The 22,103-nt window shown below is 42.1% G+C and overlaps 1 protein-coding gene across 8 annotated transcripts in view; it reads right to left on the reverse strand.

The window, feature by feature from the left end:
• gramd1ba (GRAM domain containing 1Ba) overlaps positions 1-22,103 on the reverse strand; it is a 95,413-nt gene that overhangs the window by 58,316 nt on the left and 14,994 nt on the right. The window contains exons 1-2 of one of the 8 annotated variants that reach the window (XM_034293199.1): positions 12,139-12,204; positions 11,666-11,844 (exon numbers count right to left, since the gene is read on the reverse strand). The exons of 6 other annotated variants lie outside the window; for them this stretch is intronic. In XM_034293199.1, the coding sequence (XP_034149090.1) occupies positions 11,666-11,688 (23 nt within the window). In that variant the 5' untranslated portion in view covers positions 11,689-11,844; positions 12,139-12,204. Of the gene's footprint in view, positions 1-11,665; positions 11,845-12,128; positions 12,205-22,103 lie in introns of those variants that run through there. One more of the 8 variants, XM_034293198.1, reaches the window with a different exon arrangement.

A 22,103-nucleotide genomic window follows, 5' to 3' on the forward strand; every position in this document is an offset into this window, starting at 1 on the left:
TTGCGTGCGCTGTAGGATTTTAATCCATGACGGCGTAGTGTCAGACAGACGGATCGGTGCAGCTTCTGCAGTAATGCGGTCGATGTATAGCTCTGTCGTGGTGAAGAAAGAGCTGAGCCGCAAGGCGAAGCTCTCGATTTACCGGTCAATCTACGTTCCTACTCTCACCTATGGTCATGAGCTTTGGGTCATGACCGAAAGGACAAGATCCCGGATACAGGCGGCCGAAATGAGCTTTCTCCGCAGGGTGGCTGGGCGATCCCTTAGAGATAGGGTGAGAAGCTCGGTCACCCGGGAGGAGCTCAGAGTAGAGCCGCTGCTCCTCCACATCGAGAGGGGTCAGCTGAGGTGGCTTGGGCATCTGTTTCGGATGCCTCTGGAACGCCTTTCTGGGAAGGTGTTCCGGTCCCGTCCCACCAGGAGGAGACCCCGGAGAAGACCTAGGACACACTGGAGGGACTATGTCTCCCGGCTGGCCTGGGAACGCCTCTGTGTCCCCCCGGAAGAGCTGGAGGAAGTGTCTGGGGAGAGGGAGGTCTGGGCATCCCTGCTTAGACTGCTGCCCCCGCGACCCGGCCCCGGATAAGCGGAAGATGATGCCATGCCATGCCATGATGCCATGCCACGGCGTAGTGTGTTACTAATGGTTTTCTTTGAGACTGTGGTCCCAGCTCTCTTCAGGTCATTACACCAGGTCCTGCCGTGTAGTTCTGGGCTGATCCCTCACCTTCCTCATGATCATTGATGCCCCACAAGGTGAGATCTTGCATGGAGCCCCAGACCGTGGGAGATTGACAGTCATCTTGAACTTCTTCCATTTTCCAATAATTGCACCAACTGCTTGCCTATTGTCCTGTAGCCCATCCCAGCCTTGTGCAGGTCTATAATTCTATCCCTGATGTCCTAACACAGCTCTCTGGTCTTGGCCATTGTGGAGAGGTTGGAGTCTGTTTGATTGAGTGTGTGGACAGGTGTCTTTTATACAGGTAACAAGTTCAAACAGGTGCAGTTAATACAGGTAATGAGTGGAGAACAGGAGGGCTTCTTAAAGAAAAACTAACAGGTCTGTGAGAGCCGGAATTCTTACTGATTGGTAGGTGATCAAATACTTATGTCATGCAAAAAAAGGCAAATTCATTTTTTTAAAATCATACAATGTGATTTTCTGGAGTTTTGTTTTAGATTCCGTCTCTCACAGTTGAAGTGTACCTATGATAAAAATTACAGACGTCTACATGCTTTGTAAGTAGGAAAACCTGCAAAATCGGCAGTGTATCAAATGCTTGTTCTCTCCACTATAACAGCCTTAAATTATCTCTAAAAAAGCTCACTTAATGGCATGGATGATGAAGAATCCTTCCAAAGTACCTCAACATTATATTATGTATAGCTGTCCAGATAATTCTGTTTTACTTTATCACATTTACAATGCAGGTTCTGGACACGACAAAAGCAAACATCATGAAAAAAATAGAAGCCCAAAAAGATTGATGTACTCTAATTCTTTGTTTGAGCCTGAAAACAAAAATATATGACACTACAGTATGTTTTGCTTTATTCAGGGTGCAAAGCTCAATCGTTCACATTACCAACCCATTGCAGTGTCTTATAGAGAGATTGTTTTTTTTTTTGGTTGAGTAACGCTGAATATGAATGCCCACAGGATTTTTCTGCTGATTGCACATAGCACCATGTGGCCTGAGCCAAAAGCAACCAATCAGACCACAGCCAACAACACACTGAACAAATTCGACAAATCAGAGAAAACCTCACTACTAAGGGGGCCAAAATACAACCAATCACAGGCAGTGTCAGTGTATATTATAAAGGTATTATATGGAGGTAATTTTTTCAAGCAGATATATGTACGCTTCTACTGTGTGTAGCTGCCAGAGTGACCTGTGTTTTGAATTGTAGGGCATAAAGGGTAGGGAAACAGATTATTCTCTTTGTGGCATTTGGGCTTGTCTGCTGTTGTTTTTAAATGCAGAGTGTGCATTCCTTTGATGTTTCCCTCTGTGGAATAATCACTAATGAAGTTAGTCCATTGACAGAGGTTCTGTATTCTCATTACAGAGATAGTGTGCGCACACACATAAACACATTGTGTGCCAACATAAGTTTATGGTTATTTCCATTAAACTCAGCCTGTAGCAAATTAATTACTAACATCATAAATCTTCAGCAAAAAAAATCAACAATCAATTGATGACTACCATGTGTAGTAAAAAAAAAAAAGCCACATTACGGCCAAAATGTCCATTTTAAATTGTAATTATTTTACTCTTGTAAAATGAAACACAAAATATTTTTTTCAAACAAAATCATGAAGATGATATACTAGTTGACATAAACATTAAATTATTTTTGACATGACATGAAGGTATCTACTCCCTCTACTGATGTGGTTAATTGTTTGATTACTGACAATGGCAGTGCCCAGGGGCGAAGCAGTGATTTTTATATGGGGGGGATACACTTTCTATTTTTGACAGTCTCCATTTAATCAAATGATTGAAACACAAAGTGGAAGACAGTACGTGACGGCATTATGCATTGGTTGGGGTTTGCTGTGGACTGGCACCTGGGCTGTGAATCCCTGGTGGATGGGAGTTCAGAGCCACGGAACAATGTGTAATAACCTGTTAAAAAACATTAGAAAGAATACCTTCTACTACTGTACAGCCTTAAATGTTGATTCCCTACTAGAACAAGGATTCTGAGGTCCTGAGAAGAAGTGAAACTTTCTTCAGAAAGAATACACACCCCTTCAGTTTCTGAAGGTAGTGTAACTACTTTGTTGTGTTATAGACTTAATTTATAAGTGATTAAAAAAACATATAAATATATTGACATCGATCAACAAACAATACCCCATAATGACAGAGCAAAAACATGTTTTGGAAATGTGTGCCAATTTATTGAAAAGGAAAAACTGAAATCTCTCATGCACATGAGTATTCAGACTCTTTACCATTTAACTGAGGTGTATCCTGTGTCTTTTGATCATTTGTGAGATGATCCACCATTCACTGGAGTCCACCTTGGCAATTTCAACTGATTGGACATGATTTAGAAAGGCACACACCTGTCTTTATAATGTCCCACACTTGTCAGGGCATCTCAGAGCAAAAACCAAGCCATGATTTCCAAGGAACTCTCTGCAGAGACTTGGATAAGGTTATAACAAATGAAAAGTTCCCAGGCAGCACAGTGGGCTCCATCATTGTGAAACCACCAACACTTCTCCTAGAGCACGCCAGGGCCTTGGTCAGGGAGGTAATATGTCCCTGGCTTCTTGTGTTGATGCTTCCCACCTAGCGAGTTGATCATGATTGATGTCTGTTCAAAGTATTTTTCATGGTAAATTGCCTGAGGCATTGGTGAAAGGGTTATTTGCCCCATTAAAACGTTTACATAATAATTGGAATGTCCCCATTTATTGTGTTTAAAAATATATAATAATAAAATAATAAAAATAGTAATAAGTAGCTATAAAGTACACAAAGAACAGGATTAAGAAGGTGGAACATAGGCCTACACACCTCACTTCACAATAACATTCACAGGCAGAGAGAAATCCATACAATGCCAGTTTCATGTGGTGTACAGCTGACATCAGCTCTATGACTCTGTCTTTCTGTCCAATGACCACACAGCCAAGCTATAGAAAGCCAGGTCAACCAAACCTGAACTGTGATTGGTGGAATACCAACACTACCCTAAAGCGGTCACAAACACTGTACATAGGCTGTATAGGGTCTTCTCTCTGACAGAAATATATAGGCTACGTACACTGCATGCCGATCCCAAACTCAAAACTCAGGACCATTAATTTGGGCTACATTGCTGTGAAAAGTGCTGATGAATTTAATTTGATAATTTAAAGCAGTAGCCCGCCCTGGACACACAGGAGGCTTTAGACAACAAGCAACTGAGATGGCAACGTGACAACGTGGCAACAGTACACAATGAGGGACCTACTCAAACAGACAGACAAACAGACAGACAAACAGATAACAAGAATAAGACAGAGAGAGAGAATGGGAGAAACACATGGAGACATGCCCTCACCATGGACTGATGGGTTGATCTGCGTTGTTACAGTGATATACAGAGTATAATGTAGTGAACTCCAAGGGGTTAACGCAGAAAGGCATAGTCAATCATGACAGGGAAAACACAGTCCTTGGATGGACATTAAGAAGGCAGTGTTGTCAGCATCATCCGTATGGATGAGACAGTGACAGAGATAGCAGTGGCGGGAGATGGGATGGCAATAACAACCTTAACCTTCACCCCCCCCCTCAAAAAAAAAACCAACAATGTTATTTGTGTGTGTGAGTGTGTGTGTATCACTATTTTAGAGAGTGAGGTGAATGTTTTATTACTGGTTCAGTTGGTAGAACTTTATATTAAAGGGATAGTTCGGGCTGGATTCATTTACCCTGAGTTGTTCCTGAGGGCACAGTCATTTTTCAAACAATCCATTATTCAGCTATTCAGTCTGTAATTAGCATTATTAGCATTGTCTAAATTCATGAATGGAAACGGTGCGCCCCGCTTTACAAGTTGTGGAATCGTGTGCAGACAATAGGAGGATAGGTCATTAGCGTGCTAGCTTGGAGAGCTCTGAGGCTGCTAGGTTTGCTACTTGGCCGTGAGCCCTTGTGTTTATTTCCACATATAATACCATATTTGGGCTTGTTAACAACAATTGTAACAAGCCTACCAAGGCATTTAGTACTGTAAATTTTTTTCCTGGTTCAAAAGCCATACTGAATCATGCGCAGTGTAAGAAAATTGTAGGAACATAGGATGTACCTATCCTGGAGCAAGCAACTAAATGTTAAGTGAAACTGTAGGGATTAAGCTTTACAGGAACTATGCACTTACAATGAAATTACAACAAAATCATCTATAATAGTTTATAATGGTATTACAGTGGTATATTTAAGCTTCAAGATACCACAAGATGTGGTATACAGCCAAGAAACCACAGTTAGGAGCTGTACTTGGGTACAACATATTGCAGATTGCCAGTATAGTGGACTTAGCCAATATATATATTGTCAATATACTACAAACTCCCCTTACTCCTTATTGCTCTTATAACCCAGCTAGAAACACAGATGGAACAGTGAAATGTTTTGTGATGTCATACATGTTGTATGCTGATTGGGTGATAGCTGTTGTATATAAAAGTGTATACCAAAGGTATGACATCATATTATCTTTTACTACCCTAATTATTTTGGTTAGTGGTTTATACAGTCTTTGCTAGTGTTGTTGGTATATTGCTAAAACAGGCACGCTATAAGGCCTCGTGCCTAAGAACAGCTCTTAGCCATGGTATACTGGCCATATACCACATTCCCCTGTGGCTTTAAAAAAATACAAATATTTTCCCCATCCTGAACAGAACAAATATGCTAGTGAGCCATCTGTCGCTCAGGTTTGGAGCAGGCTAGGCTAATCCAGCAAAGAAGGATAACCCCATGAAGCTATGATAGGTTAACCTAGCATTGTAGGCCCATGGTATGGGATAATCGTGTTCCTGTAAATTGCAGTTTGTCACTCAACATCATTGTGGCTTCACCATTCACTGACTCTGGGTATGGCAGCCCATAGCTTTCTGTTGTTCTATAGAACCATTGAGGGGAAACAGATTCATGGTTCATTAAGTAGATTATGTGTGCTCCATTTGTTTAACCATCTAAACAGGGACATGGATGTATGTGCAATATTAAGTCTTTTAAGATCAGGCCTCAGATGTCAAACAAAGCAATCTAAGTGTAAAAAATGTGGAGTTAGAATTCAGCCAAAGTTAATCACATTATTCTGCATAATGATTGTTGCCATTCGTGAGTGGTCATTTTTGCATTTGGGCAAAGTGGCTTTAGCCCTTCTCTTCTTTGCTTTGTCTTTTTAAACTGTCAAATAAATACATAAACACTGATAAGAATTTGTAAGATAAGATGAAAAAAATTGATGATCACCATATTGCTTTCTGGAAATGTTTTGTCAGATGTTTCAGAGGGGAAGAGGAAAGAAAGTCACTGTAGACAACAGAGATATGCTCCTACAGGACCAAGCAGGTTTAACACAACAGTATCATCTGATGGTGCTCCAGTGGAACATAGTATCAGTTGAACTCAACTTGTTTCAGCATGGTCTTGTCCATTTAGAAGAAAACAGACAGAGATGGGGGAGATTATAAACCCAGGTGTACAAGGCCGGAGTAGTTCTGTTTCTTTCCCTCACTGCACCCCACCCCACCTACATCTTGGAGTAGATAGGATGGCATGGGTCTTGGAGGTGATGGGATGGCATGGGTCTTGGAGTAGATGGGATGTCATGGGTCTAGGAGGGGATGGGATAGCATGGGTCTTGGAGGGGATGGGATGGCATGGGTCTTGGAGGGGATGGGATGTCATGGGTCTTGTAGTAGATAGGATGGCATGGGTCTTGGAGGGGATGGGATGGCATGGGTCTTGGAGGGGATGGGATGTCATGGTTCTTGGAGTAGATAGGATGGCATGGGTCCTGGAGGGAATGGGATGTTATGGATCTTGGAGGGGATGGGATGGCATGGGTCCTGGAGGGAATGGGATGGCATGGGTCTTGGAGGGGATGGGATGTCATGGTTCTTGGAGTAGATAGGATGGCATGGGTCCTGGAGGGAATGGGATGTTATGGATCTTGGAGGGGATGGGATGGCATGGGTCCTGGAGGGAATGGGATGGCATGGGTCTTGGAGGGGATGGGATGGCTTGGGTCTTGGAGGGGATGGGATGGCATGGGTCTTGGAGTGGATGGGATGGCATGGGTCCTGGAGGGAATGGGCTGGAATGGGTCGTGGAGTGGATGGGATGTCATGGGTCTTGGAGTGGATGGGAGGGCTGCCTTTTGGAGGGCTGCCATGCAGTGGCCATAGATGGCCCAGTCATCTAAGGAGACTGAGGTCTGTGTGTCTGAACAGCTTGTCTGACAGCTACTACTCTCACTCTACTCACCACACTACTCTCAAAGACTCATAGTACAGACTAAATGTGTGTTTATATGTATGGAAGTTGTGTAGTGGGTAAACCCATGCAAATATTGTTTTCAATGTTTATATTTGTTGCTGGTGCCCAGCTCCTAGCCATCATAGACCTCTACACAGGGCACGTGCCATCATCAGGGTCCCTTCACATCCATTCCACAAACTGTTTGCCCTCCTACAATCAGGCAGGCGATACAGAACTCTTCATTCCCGCACCAGCAGGGGAGAATCCACTGTAACCCTGCTAAACCTTTTGGGGACCTCATTGCTGCTATCTCTGCATCCTGGTTGCACATGCCACCTTACTCCTTCAATTTGCCTCGATTGCACACAGAATGCCATTTAGAACTGCCAACTGTACTCACACAACTATTTATCCCACTTGTAACATACACTATTCTGTAGTTAATATGTGTATATCTTCTGGCCTCCTCTATTTGCCTTTATGGCAAATTTAGTATTGCCATTTGTACTGCATTTGCCTTCATTGCACATATATACATTCCACTTGTAATATACATAAACTTAAAACTTTTACATTTCTGCCCTCTTCTATTTCCACTTCTGGGTAGATGCTAACTACACTTTGTTGTACTGTACTTTTACTTGTTCAATGACAATAAAGTTGAATCTAATCTAATCTTATATTTTGTGTGAGAATTAAAAGACATACAGTATGGTTTTACAGTGTTCATGAGATGAGGGACCACTGATCAGCGGTTTCTCAAATGCATCACAAATGTACAGAGTGTGTAATGTGATGAGGGACAAATGTCATAGCAGAAATGATATCCCGATTATAACAGATTACACAACACATAGGATTACACACAAAGGGTTATAAAGTTACTGCTAATTTCAGTAACGTATTCCAGTATTTCCTACGTTTTCCATTGTCTCTTTTGTATTCCAGCATTTCCTACGTATTCCATTGTCTCTTCTGTATTCCAGTGTTTCCTACGTATTCCATTGTCTCTTCTATATTCCAGTGTTTCCTATGTATTCCATTGTCTCTTCTGTATTCCAGTGTTTCCTACGTATTCCATTGTCTCTTCTGTATTCCAGTGTTTCCTACGTATTCCACTGTCTCTTCTGTATTCCAGTGTTTCCTACGTATTCCATTGTCTCTTCTGTATTCCAGTGTTTCCTACGTATTCCACTGTCTCTTCTGTATTCCAGAGTTTCCTACGTATTCCATTGTCTCTTCTGTATTCCAGTGTTTCCTACGTATTCCATTGTCTCTTCTGTATTCCAGTGTTTCCTATGTATTCCAGTGTCTTTTCTGTATTCCAGTGTTTCCTAAAATATTCTGTGATAGTGGTAGGACCATTGAATGCCCAAGGAGGGGTATGGGGACACATAGATTTTCAAGCAGTACATTTATGTGACTTTTTTCATATAGACGGTTTATCTGGTTTTATCTTTTACTGTGACAACAAAATAAGATGTATCTTTAGGGTTGTATGTAATGAATGCAGTTTCCAGCTATACACCTCTGAATGTTGATAGAAAAATCTAATAAAAAGTAAGATAATTATAATAAAAATATTGTAGATAGGAATTGACAACACCAAATAACGAATGCAGTGCTTGACTGAATAAAATAAGTGCAGGAACTGAGAAAATTGCACATTAGACTATGTTCATCAAATGTGTTATAAAGGCTTGTTCCAATAATGTAGCCTACCCCAGATAGCCTAAAAAAGGAAATGGAACGCTGTTTGCCTAAAATTCTAAGTACCGAAACGCCGTTCCAGACCGTTCCGGCCCAAGTTAAGCATTGAATGAATGAGAAAATTACATTAAATACTAAAAATGTTTCCTCTTTAACTCAGACACTTTTCAAAATATTTATATGAATTCATCCAAATAATTCGTAACGTATACTGTAAATGACCTAATTTTGAAAGTTTCCAGTTATATAGCAAAGTTGGTTTGCAACCCTACAAAATGCAATATTTATAGTTATACACCAATAAAACAGTATTTAAAAGAATGTTTGCATTTTCAGCACAGGATGCACAGGGGTGGAAATAGACAAAACATTAAACACTAACAGCACAAAATGAAAACAAAATCCATTCCACTTGGGTCCCCATGTGTTTCCCTTAATTCCAACCAACATGTGTTTGCCTTTATTCTTAGACAGCCGAGTTCTACTTTTCTAGACATGGGGATTGATCCAGGAAGGTCTAATGAAAGGACCAAACCCAGCGGACATGGTTGGCTCTGAGTCTCTACGGGCCCTTGTCAAAATAAAGTAGCACACTATAATACTGTGAAGGAAAGAGGGAGCTATTTGGGGCACAGACACGGTCTTAATTAGACCACATTTTAATTCTCAACCCTCAGCCTAGCTCTCCTATAACTATGACCTTTCCGGACCTGGCCTCAACAAGTATTTGTTTTCATTTAAATATATGCTTGACAGAGCTTGCCTGGTGTGATGGAACCAATTGAATTGGCCCTAGGTCCTGGGGTTCCCCAAGCATCTGGGTCCTGTCATTCAGCGTACTAACACAACCTTTCTCTGCCCAGACACATTATTTTTGTTATTATGTAATTACCACCAGCAACTGCTTGAAAGAAATGTAGTCATTATTAAGTTACATCAACCAGTTTTGCCCGCTAGGACCAAAACCATTGAATCATCCACCATCCAGTCTAAACCATTGAATCATCCACCATCCAGTCTAAACCACTGAATCATCCACCATCCAGTCCAAACCACTGATTCATCCACCATCCAGTCCAAACCACTGAATCATCCACCATCCAGTCCAAACCACTGAATCTTCCAAGAACCAGTATAAACCAGTGAATCGTCCACCATCCAATACAAACCCCTGAAACATCCTAATCAGCCTGCGCTTGCCATAAGTGACAAAACCAGCTTTCCACTGCTAAATAAATAATTATATTTCTGCTCAATCTAAAATGGACATCCACACAGCTTATTACACATAAGAGAATACGACTAAATGTTGTGTCGGTCAGTGCCAGTGGTAATGTTTTGCTGTTAGCCAGTCAGCGATGAGTAGTTAGCCCTCCGATTAGCATGCTAGTTGTGGTGACTGACGCTAAAGCTGCAGACATCATCAGGGAGGCAGAAAATACAGTAGGGCTCTAATCTGCCCTCATTCAGATGCAGTCAGGGCAGGTCACACTGCGGCAGGCTAAGGCTGCACACGCACACTCACAAACACACACACACACACACACAAATGTGCTAATGCCGTAAGTAAACTACAGGCATTTAGATTTGTTGGATGACATTAAAACAGAGATTTTTTATCACGCACACCAGTAGGGGATTTAGAATCATAAAAAAATATTAAAACTAACTCATAGCTACTCTAAAATATGGTGGTGGTTCTGAATTTATGGAGCTGTTTTGCTTACATTCATCCTGGGCCTGTTTTTTTTTTCTAATGTCAAGAACAACAGAAACTTTGCTCAGTACCAGGATATTTCAACAGAAAACCTGCTTGCCTCTGACAGAAGGCTGGAAGTTACCTGCAAGTAGATGAAGCTATATCTCAAGCACATGTCAAAATCCATAAAAACTGTTAGTTTATCACAAAATCAAGTCTCTGGGCATGAACCCCACTGAAAACCTGTTAAAGTCCATAAGCGCAGAAGAAAGATATAAAGGATCTGGAATGATTTTGTGTGGAGGGGGAACGATCTAGAATTCCTTACCATGTGTTTGCCAGTGTAAAAAAAACATTTAGAAAAAGCCTAATGGCAGCTATTCTCACACATATGACAGGGATTCTAATCATTTTCAAGGTGGCTTTACACAGACAACCTGGAGAATTTAAAAGAAATGTACCTCTTCAGCTTCTAAGACTACAATGGGGGGGTGGGGGGGGGGGGGTTTGGTTGAGGCACGAACCTAAAATTAGGTGGAGAAGCGTGACTGGCTTCAGGACACTGCGGAAGGACTGCCGGGAATGGGAGAAAGATGGCTCACTACGGCACTCTGAAAGTGTTGCTGCTGCTGCTGCATTCTCCCTTTTCCCTATCTCTGTCTCTCACTCTCCCTCTCCCTGTCTCTCACTGTCTTTCCCCGACTCCTTACTGTAACAATCGGTGGAGGCCAGTGCTAAAAATATCTGACAGAGGCAGGAGGCAGGCACACACACAAACAGTGGAAACAGCACGGAGCGGATGAAGAGATGAGAGGATAAGAGAGGTTAATCCAGGAAAAAAGAACAGAGGGAGGGTAGAGAACTGAGGAGAACAGAGGGAGGGTAGACAACTTAGGAGATGGGGAAGAAAAAAATAAACAAGGACAGGAGAGAAAACCCAGAAAATAAATGGGGATATAGGTATACCAACGAGACCGGAGGAAGACAATGTTCCCTTCCCCACATCTTAGGAAAGGTTCAGAAAACAGTCCCCCCCCCCGCCAATAGCAGGAATGTGCAAAGTATATGACAGGAAGAGTGGAAGAGAAAACAAGGTGAGCAAATGGCAGAATGGAGTAAACCAACAGTGGGTCAGGGCAGGGAAGCTCTTGGCTAACCCTCCTCCTGACCCTCCTCCCCCTCCATCCCTCATTCCCTCCATCATCAGTGTCTCCCCATAACGACAGATGATTGCCAGTGGTCTTACCAGGCGAGCTTGAAGCCCTTCATTAGTGCAGAGGTAAGCAGCAGTGTTGCTGTCCAATGCCCACAGCGAGGTCTCCCCACTCGGCCGGCCAGTCATTCCTTAGCATGTCGAGTGGTGGCAGGGCGGGTAGTCCCAGGGCCCCAGGTCTGTCTGCAGAGCACATGTGAGGGGAGCTCACCCTGCCCGACGGAGAAACGGAAAAAGGAAAAAAAGGACCCAGCTAGCTTAACTGGCTTGGCTAGCTAGAAATGCTACACAGCTAACACTAGCCCTAGCACTGCTTAAGCTGTCCGTTCCCACAGCCTGTCCTGACCGCTTTCAGCCTCATCTCTGTGCGTGTGTGTGAGTCTGAGAAAGAGTGTTCGTTTGTGCGTTAGTCTGTGTGTGTTGTGTGTGTGAATGGGTAAGAGAGAGAATACAGTGGTGGCGGCTGCACACATGCACACTCTCCCATATCACTTACTCTCTCTCACCTTCTCTCGCCCGCTTGTGCTCTCTCCCTCTGCAGATGAAAGCAAGAGCTCTACCGCTTAGCAGGCTGTAGATCCTACTGGGCATGCTCCATTCCTCTCACAACCAATCCAGCCGCAATCTTGCTCTCCACCAGCTTAGCTCCACCCCTCAACTGAACAGTACTGCTTCCATCTCTATTTCACACACATACGGACACATACAGACACTCTGTATCACACACATACAGACACATACAGTGGATATAAAAAGTCTACACACCCCTGTTAAAATGCCAGGTTTTTGTGATGTAAAAGAATGAGACAAAGATAAATTGTGTCAGAACTTTTTCCACTTTTAATGTGGCCTATAATGTGAACAATTCAATTGAAAAACAAACTGAAATCTTCGAGGGGGAAAAATGAAAAATAAAAACCTTACAATAACCTGGTTGCATAAGTGTGCACACCCTCTTATAACTGGGGATGTGGCTGTGTTCAGAATTAACCAATCACATTCAAACTCATGTTAAATAGAAGACATTACACACCTGCCATCATTTAAAGTGACTCTGATTAATCACAAATAAAGTTCCACTGTTCTAGTAGGATTTTCCTTACATTTTCTTAGTTGCATCTCAGAGCAAAAGCCATGGTCAGCAGAGAGCTTCCAAAGCATGAGAGAGATCTCATTGTTGAAAGATATCAGTCAGGAGAAGGGTACAAAAGAATTTCCAAAGCATTAGATATACCATGGAACACAGTGAAGACAGTCATCATCAAGTGGAGAAAATATGGCACAACAGAGACATTACCAAGAACTGGACGTCCCTCCAAAATGTATGAAAAGACGGGAAAGAAAACTGGTCAGGGAGGCTTCCAAGAGGCCTACAGCAACATTAAAGGAACTGCAGGAATTTCTGGCAAGTACTGGCTGTGTGCTACATGTGACAACAATCTCCCATATTCTTCATATGAATGGGCTATGGGGTAGGGTGTCAAGACGGAATGACATTTCTTACAAAGAGAAACATCCAAGCCTGGCTGAAGATTGCAAAAACAAACATCAAGTCCCCCAAAAGCATGTTGGAAAATGTGTTATGGTCTGATGAAACCAAGGTTGAACCTTTTGGCCATAATTCCAAAAGTTATGTTTGGCGCAAAAACAACACTGCACATCACCCAAAGAACACCATACCCACAGTGAAGCATGGTGGTAGCAGCATCATGCTTTGGGGCTGTTTTTCTTCAGCCTGGAACCAGGACCTTAGTCAGGGTGGAGGGAATTATGAACAGGTGTCTTAGTCAGGTGTCCGTTAGAAAGCTGAAGATGAAGTTCAAATTTCAGCACGACAACGACCCAAAGCACACATCCAAATCTACAAAAGCATGGCTTCACCAGAAGAAGATTAACGTTTTGGAATGGCCCAGCCAGAGCCCAGACCTGAATCCAATTGAACATCTGTGAGGTGATCTGTAGAGGATTGTGCACAGGAGATGTCCACGCAATCTGATAGATTTGGAGTGCTTTTGCATAGAAAAGTGGGGAAATATTGGCACGTCAAGATGTGTGCTGTATAAAAAAAAAATGCAACCAGGTTATTTTGTTTTGTTTTTCAATTGAAATGTTCACTGGCATTTTAGGAGTGTGTAGACTTTTTATATCCATTGTACACTCTGTATCACACACATACAAACACATACAGACATCGCTCCCACATCCACATATTCATTCACTCTCAATGTCTGTTAAAATCCAGACCCTCTGAAGGGATTACTATGTGTGTGTGTGTGTGTGTGTGTGTGTGTGTGTGTGAAAGTTTGTGTGTGTGTGTTTTGTGTGGCTACAAACTCTTGGCTCAGTTAGTCCTAGCAGCTGGCCTCTCTAATCTCTTAATGCAGGATAGATGGAACACACTGTGTGTGTGTGTGGAAGTAACAGTAAAACCTAAAGTTAATTGTACTTGCATGTGTGTATGTGTCTGATCACATTTCCGGGGCTCACATGTTGTCTTTAGTAAAGTCACATTAACTGTCAGTCAGTACAGCCCAACGCCACAGCATGAAGCCTCTATGACAAACATGCTCTACCATTGGCCTGGGCAACAGAAGCTGTGTTGAACAAAAGTGCTTGTTTAGGATAGTGCAACTTTACAGAACCTGCTGATATGATCTGTTTTGGATGGGAAATTGTTCTAGCTACAACATTCTGAAGGTTTTCCAGTGAAGCGCTGCTCTGCTCCCTGCTAAACTCAATTTGGCAGCACACCAATGAGGGACAAACTCGCAAGGAAATGGAATAGGACTCGAGGGAGGGAATGACAGAGTGGGCCGAGGGGCTGCCTTTGCTCTCTTCCCGTCGCTGTCTTCCTCTGTTTCCTGCTACAGTCATGTTTTGCTGAGTCACATTAGCTAAAATGCACTGGAGCCAAAGCTCAGTGTCACGTGGCCATAAATGAACCCGTTGCTATGGAAACCTTCCCTCAGACAACGCCACAGGGCACAGGAAGTGCCAGGATGAAAGGAGGAATTCCAACCACTCAAATGTAATGATACGTGCCACATTCATAGGGTTTCATTAAGGGAAACCAAGCCTGATATGGTGAGTCACGGAGGGGAGTCTAAGAAGATAGCAGTTGATTCCACAAAATATGAACAGAGAGAAAATAAACTGCCATACTTACAGTCTAGACATAATCTGTAGGTTCATGACTATTTTAGTGCTCTGTTGTATATAATAGTTTATTAATATACAAAATAGAGGAATTGCCAAGACTAATTCAACGACCTAGCCTTAGCTTGTAAATTACTCTTATGACATTAGTTCCCTAACTTTTTACAAACTTTAAATTCCCTGGAGTACCCCATTCAGCACCAGGGACAGCACTAAAAGGCACCACACATTTGACTGCGCTTTAAAGATTCATCTGTAAAATGCCTATGGTGGAAAGTGGGTTTGTCTTCTTGGGAGGATTTGTTAACGTTCACTAGGACATATGGTATTTCAGGTGGAGACCAAAAGATCCACAAGCTTGGGCTACGTACACAAGTATTAAACAGACATTCAGACTCAGGGTTAGATACAGTTTTAAAGTCACTCAAATAGGTATAGACAGGATTAAAGAACACACTGTAAATCTAAGCTCTTTCCTTTCTGTCAAAAGCTGAATCTTTGACTAATGAACCTGCTGTGGAGTCGTAGTAATGAGGTCTTTATTCCTGCCAAGATGGATTGTGATATTTAATATAAGCATTAAATTAACCATTCAAATTTTACAAAACCAGTCTGATCAGGCTGAGTGAAATCTGGAAGCAATCTAACTTAATATTTTAACATCAACTCAGAAAAAGCTGACTTGTCTAAATGAATACCACAATAGATTTTTCAAACATTGAATTAAAGGTTGGTATAGAAATAGAGCACATCTCAAGCTATAATATATGTTTACCCTACCTCTACATACAGTGCTTTGGGAAAGTATTCAGATCCCTTCACTTTCTCAAAATGTTGTTGTGTTATAGACTCAATTCAATACACAAAAATGTCTGCAGGCAAGGGACAAGGCCAAAAACCAATATTGGATGGCCTTGATCTTTGGGCTCTCAGGCAGCATTGTGTTAAAAGTAGACATGATTCTGTAGTGGACGTCACTGCATGGAATCAGAAACACTTCCGATAACCATTGTCCATGAACACAGTATGTCACTGCATCCACAAATGCAAGTTAAAACTTTACCATGCAAAGAAGAAACCATATCTAAACAAGATCCTGAAATGCCGCTGCCATCTCTGGACCCAAGTTCATTTAAGATGTACTGAGGCGAAGTGGAAAACTGTCCTGTGGTCTGACGAATCAAACTTTGGGAATCATGGACATCACATTCTCCAGTCTAAAGAGTATCCGGCATGTTATCAGAACACAGTTCAAAAGGGTGGCATGGGTGGCTTGCACATCTGTGAAGGCAACATTAATGCTGAACAATATATACAGGTTTTGGAGAAAAATATGCTGCTATCCAGACGTCTTTTGCAGGGAAGGCCTCACACATTGAAAAAATTTGCCGCATTATGAAACGAAAAATACTAAGGAGACCTCGAACTGTTGAGCAGCTGAAATCCTATAACAAGCAAGAATGGGAAAACATTTCACTTTCAAAACTACAGCAATTGGCCTCCTTGATTCCTTGATGTATTTTTCCCAAAACAGTTTCAACATTTGATATATTGTCTTTGTACTATTTTGAATAAAAAATCTGGATAAATGATTTGCATATCATTGCATACCGTTTTTATTTCCATTTTGCACAGCGTCCCAAATTATTTGTAATTTTTTGTAATTAAACATGACAGCTTGTTTTCATGGGGCAGTGCTTTGGTGAAACATAGATCATGATTTGTTCAATTCAAAATGGGAATATCCATCCAGTGGAAGACACCACCTTGAAAAATGAGAGCTCATCCCCTTCATTATTAAAACCTTTTGCGGACAACATCAAAATACTTTTTCCAGACTCTGATGTTAAGAGAACTTCAAGTCAGGTGTCAGCCAGACTACATCCACTACGCCACTGCCCAGAACGAAATGTATAAATGTTCTACCTAAAATCCACAAGCAAATACACACTATCCCCATGCAACTTGTCTAACATTTGGTTTGCAACAGTATACGTTGATGTCAGCCTCATTGACCTGTATAATATGCGGCAGCTTTTTTTGCGATCATTATTCACAATGCTGTATCAGAATGCGACAAGACTGGAAGCTTCTCTTACCAAGGCAGATTGATTATCATGTAAATTGCTTTATCTGAAGAAATGGCAATAGAAAGGGTAATAACTAGCCAGTAACCTTGAAAGTTCCTTAGACAATCTGTCTCTGTAGATAACCTCTTCAGTAAGCTGTGAGTTCTGTGACACTGCGGTATTCCTCAAGGGAGCTGACTTGGGCCTTTACCATTGTCAATGTTTATTAATGATCTGACACTAGCATCAACAGCACATCAACGGCTACAGTAAGTAAAATAACAAAACCCCCAAGTAAATTTTTAAATCTAAAAATAATATTGTCCCTAAATACATTGAAAACCAAAAGTAGTGTATTTGGATCACGTTTGTAAACTCTAAATCTTCATTTACAACCAGAAGTTCATGGTTTGACAGTAATTGGAATACCCCAAGCTTCTTGGTGTTACCCTGCTTTGTAAAATGTCTTGGCAAAAAAATCGACTAAACATCAACTCAAAGAGCGAATATCAATACCATTCTCACACAAGATTGTGGCCTACGGCGGTCCAGCAGTGTAGGCCTTTTATGCTGCAGCACGGGTTTGGATCCATAAATGACTATATCTTACAAAAATAAAGAAAGTAGTGGAGAGATGAAATGCATATTTTTAAGAATATGAATATACTAAAAGTTGACAGACATGTACAAATAAGAGATATTACCAGGGATCTTTTCACACTCCCCATATTCAGAACGAACGCAAAGCAATGCACATTTTTATCGAGCTATGTTTTTCTGGAAAATACTTCCTTAAAAATAAATGAAAAATAAAAACAGGCACAATAAACTGAATTGGTAATTGGGACTTGTTGAGACATACCTTAACCTCTGCCTTAACCTCCCCCGGAGAATTGCATTCACAACAGATTGAGACTTGCATCTTCGACTCAGCAATCCGAATGACAGTAAATACAGCCATCAGAATCCTGAACTATCCTGTTGAAATAAAATAGAGCACCACACAGCGTACCATCTCTGCCAACTCTTGACCTAATTTCGGGCAGTCACATGAGTAGGAAGAAAGGCCCCATGCAATTGATTCAAGCTGTGTTCACACCATTTGGCAAATGTATCAAGATGAAACTGCTGAAGATTTATGATTCAAATAGATTGCGGTGTTTAAAATGTTATGGGAAAGTAGGAAGACCGTTGAATGAATGTGATATGGAGTTCTTCAAATGGAGGACACAATTAGGAGGTTTCTGTGTTTTTTTTTTGTGCAGATCAAATATGTTAGGTGCAGGCCAGAAAAGCGATCGAAAAAAATAAAAGAATGTCCGCAACTGTGGTATTCTCCCATGGTGAATACGTTTGATAATATAATATACACAAACAATGATGTGTACTGGAATGTAGACATTCCATAAAATATGTGCCGTTTCCCACTACAAGAGTCACTTACAACATTAACAACGTCTTCACTGTATTTCTGATCAATGTCATGTTATTTCAATGGAAAGAAAGTGACCCCAAACAGTAATCTATGCGGATGAGGAAAAGTGACACAAATCGCAGATAAGTATTAATTCAACACAATCGCATCTAGGAAAAGAACATATCGCGTGCGTGACCGTTTATTTGCATAATCGTTATGTCATGAACAGTTTACTTTATATTTTCTTTATATTTGCACTTACATTTGCACTAACCGCTTGGATGGCTGAAATTAGCGCGTTTTTAGAATTTCGGACTTCTTGAGTTCGCGAAGGTGGAACCGTGGATAGCTGGGGGTTTACTGTATACACTGCTCAAAAGGTTAAGGGAATGCTTGAATCATACATCGGGTCTTGGACTTAATACTCCCATCAGCCATAACATTATGACCACCTGTCTAATAGTGTATTGTTGTCCCCAGTGGGCTATGACCCCGGATCTCAAATTGACCCAAAAAAACAATAATGAGCCCCTGCTCTATTCATTGATAATTCCAGTTGCACATTATGGCAATGTAGACGTGTAGGTCGCTAGCATGCACGTCAACATTTTCCTCATGTACATACAAAGCCCTGTACTCCAATGTTGCCTGGTCCGATGAGTCCCGTTTTCTTTTACATCATGTGGATGGCCAAGTAGGTGTGCGCCGTTTACCTGGGGAAATGATGGCATCAGGATGCATTGTGGGAAGAATACAAGATGGTGGAGGGAGTGTGATGCTCTGGGCAGTGTTCTGCTGGGAAACCCTGGGTCCGGGCATTCATGTGGACATCAATTTGACATAACCATGTGTGCCACCTAAATAACCATGGTTGCAGACCAGGTGCACCTCTTCATGGTAATGATATTCCCTGATGGCTTTGGCCTCTTTCAGCAGGATAATACGCCTTGGTGGGTGGGCACAGTTTTAGCGGCACATGGACGACCAACACCATATTAGGCAGGTGGTCATAATGTTTTGGCTCATATATATATCTAGAAAGAGGAAAATTGGCGTATATGACATGACTGGCAGCCACCTGTGAAGATAAAAAGGTTTTAGAGAAAAGGTTTAATGTGTAGTTCTTCATTGAGACCTCTTGGATAAAAAGTGTGGAGGAAATGTATTCAAAATGACTGTCCCTTGAAGAGGATAATGTAAATATAACCCCAAACTACGTGGCAGTGTCACATGCTCGATTCCTAGGTAGCAGAGGGAAGACAGCTTGAGCTGTATCTGGGAGAAGTGGACTCGGCATGGGGACTTGATATCATTGTTCCTTCTGCAGTGTCTGTGTTCTGTGATCCCTTTAATGTATCTCTCTGTGCATCTTCCCCACATATGCTAATCCACATGGGCACTTAATTAAATAGATGATGTTGGTGGTGTTGAGGGATATTTTGCATTTAATTTGTATCTCTTTGCCAATATCTGAGTGTTTGAAAAACTGAAAGTAATCCTGTGTGCAACGTCTTCTGAAATACTTCACATTGGGAATATTACTTAAGGAAATGTCTAGCTGGGGGAGGAGATGGAAGGTCTGCTTTTACTAACATGTCCTTGGGACTTTCTTGTCGCTTAAAAACAATTCTTGGTGGATCTTCAAAGATTGTAGGGCACCTCGGGTCACAGCTAACGATGCGCCAATGTTTTTTATTGCATAATTTTAGGCAATCTGATTGGCCGTTGTCCATGACATCCCAAGGAGCAGGGTTGGAAACTGGCACTTAAAAGCATGTTTCTAGCGGTGGTTTTTCTGTATAGAAACATTAGAAAATTAAAACCACTGAAGTTCAATAAGGTTTCCATCAAATAACACAAACGTCATCTCAATATTGTCAATATTATTCAATATTGTTTAGGAATTCTTTTGTCAGGAGAATACATTACAGTTATGCTTTATAAGTCCAATATAGAGATTTGTTAGGTGCCATTGTTCTCCCCATAGTGGTACCTTGGACACTGAAAAAAGTCACTTCTAAATATAAAAGAAAATCTAAGTACAAACTCAAACTCAAGTCAAATCTCTGATGCAAGAGGAGCTAGGACGAGATTCTGCAGGGCGAAAATAAGCTCTAGGCCTATAGTCAACCTTGCTTTGGTACTGATGTGTATAAACAAAGAAAAAACAAGCCAGTAGTCAATTTTCATTGACCCGGGGAAGCTTTCTATGTAAATTCATCATGTCAATAGTATCTCTAGTGAAAGGAAGAGACACATGGTTTGAGTCTACTTCTGTACCACTATGGTACCACCTTAGTATGTAGGCTTAACAACACATCACTGTAATTGTTTGCCAAACCGAGGACTTATGAGCCCAGGACCTGGCCTGCCTGCTTAGACAAAACAACGACATCCTTGTGGATTACAGTGTTTATAGATCTACGCATTCTATGCAGGGGATCTATACATTCTGACTGGGAACTGCAACGTATAATCTTAATTGTAAGTTGTTTTAGCCATGTGCATATCTACTCATGTATTGCAATTTTAAATATGTGTAATTTATGTATTCATATTTGAACTGTATGTAGTAGGGTATGTGCAACATTGTCTGTTGATGTTCTGTCTTGCACAATGTGTTCTGTGTGGACGCCGAGAAGAGTACCTGCTGCTTTTGGCCCTAGTTAATAGGGATCCTATAAAATGTTCCCCATAACCCTCTGCTCCAATTGTCACCATTTAACACGAGACGCACAGTTCCTATTAAGGCACCACAGACACTACAGAGAGGCCACAGAGACATTACGAACTCTGCAAGACTATAATTAGCATCGTAATTATACGCTATCTAGCACCTTCATCTAAATGAGCACATAAAAGTCAGGGGAGGAGAAGCTAAGGGAATTAGTGAAGGATGGAGAGAGTTTAGCAAACGACCAGAATAGCAAATGATGGTCCAGAATAAGAGAAATGTGGACAGTTGGCCTGAGATTTAACTCTTTTGCTGTGTGTGTGTGTGTGTGTGTGTGTGTGTAGGGGTTCAGATAACTGTGATCTGCTGCATGCTACAGTATGGTGGGGATGAATCATCAGAAATAGTAATATGACACCACAGTGCTGCTGCTGCCACTGCATCACGGAAGCACCCAGTCTCCACCTCGGAGCCACCGAACACCACCCAGTCTCCACCTCGGAGCCACCGAACACCACCCAGTCTCCACCTCGGAGCCACCGAACACCACCCAGTCTCCACCTCGGAGCCACCGAACACCACCCAGTCTCCACCTCGGAGCCACCGAACACCACCCTGTCCTCCACCTCGGAGCCACCGAACACCACCCTGTCCTCCACCCCGAAGCCACTGAACACCACCCAGTCCTCCACCTCGGAGCCACCGAACACCACCCAGTCCTCCACCTCGGAGCCACCGAACACCACCCTGTCCTCCACCTCGGAGCCACCGAACACCACCCTGTCCTCCTCCCCGAAGCCACTGAACACGACCCAGTTCTCCTCCCCGAAGCCACTGAACACCACCCAGTCCTCCACCTCGGAGCCACCGAACACCACCTTGTCTTCCACCTCAGAGCCAGTGCCCTGAACAGATACAGACCCAGTACACACACAGGCTCAGGACACCCGGGTTCATGCAATTTCACTCTCTCACACACACTCACATTTGATTTTCTATCCTTGTGGGGACCAAAGGCCTCCGCCATTTGCACATGCCACAAAGATGACGGCGCGAAAGAGATCAGCGACGGAGGGGCCAAATAGAACCTCCACAAGAGTGGAATCCCATATGACACCACCTTAGTTTTTGCATTTGCTCAACACATAACATTGG

The sequence above is a fragment of the Esox lucius genome, chromosome 7 (genome assembly GCF_011004845.1).
Source record: "Esox lucius isolate fEsoLuc1 chromosome 7, fEsoLuc1.pri, whole genome shotgun sequence".
Taxonomy (NCBI): domain Eukaryota; kingdom Metazoa; phylum Chordata; class Actinopteri; order Esociformes; family Esocidae; genus Esox; species Esox lucius.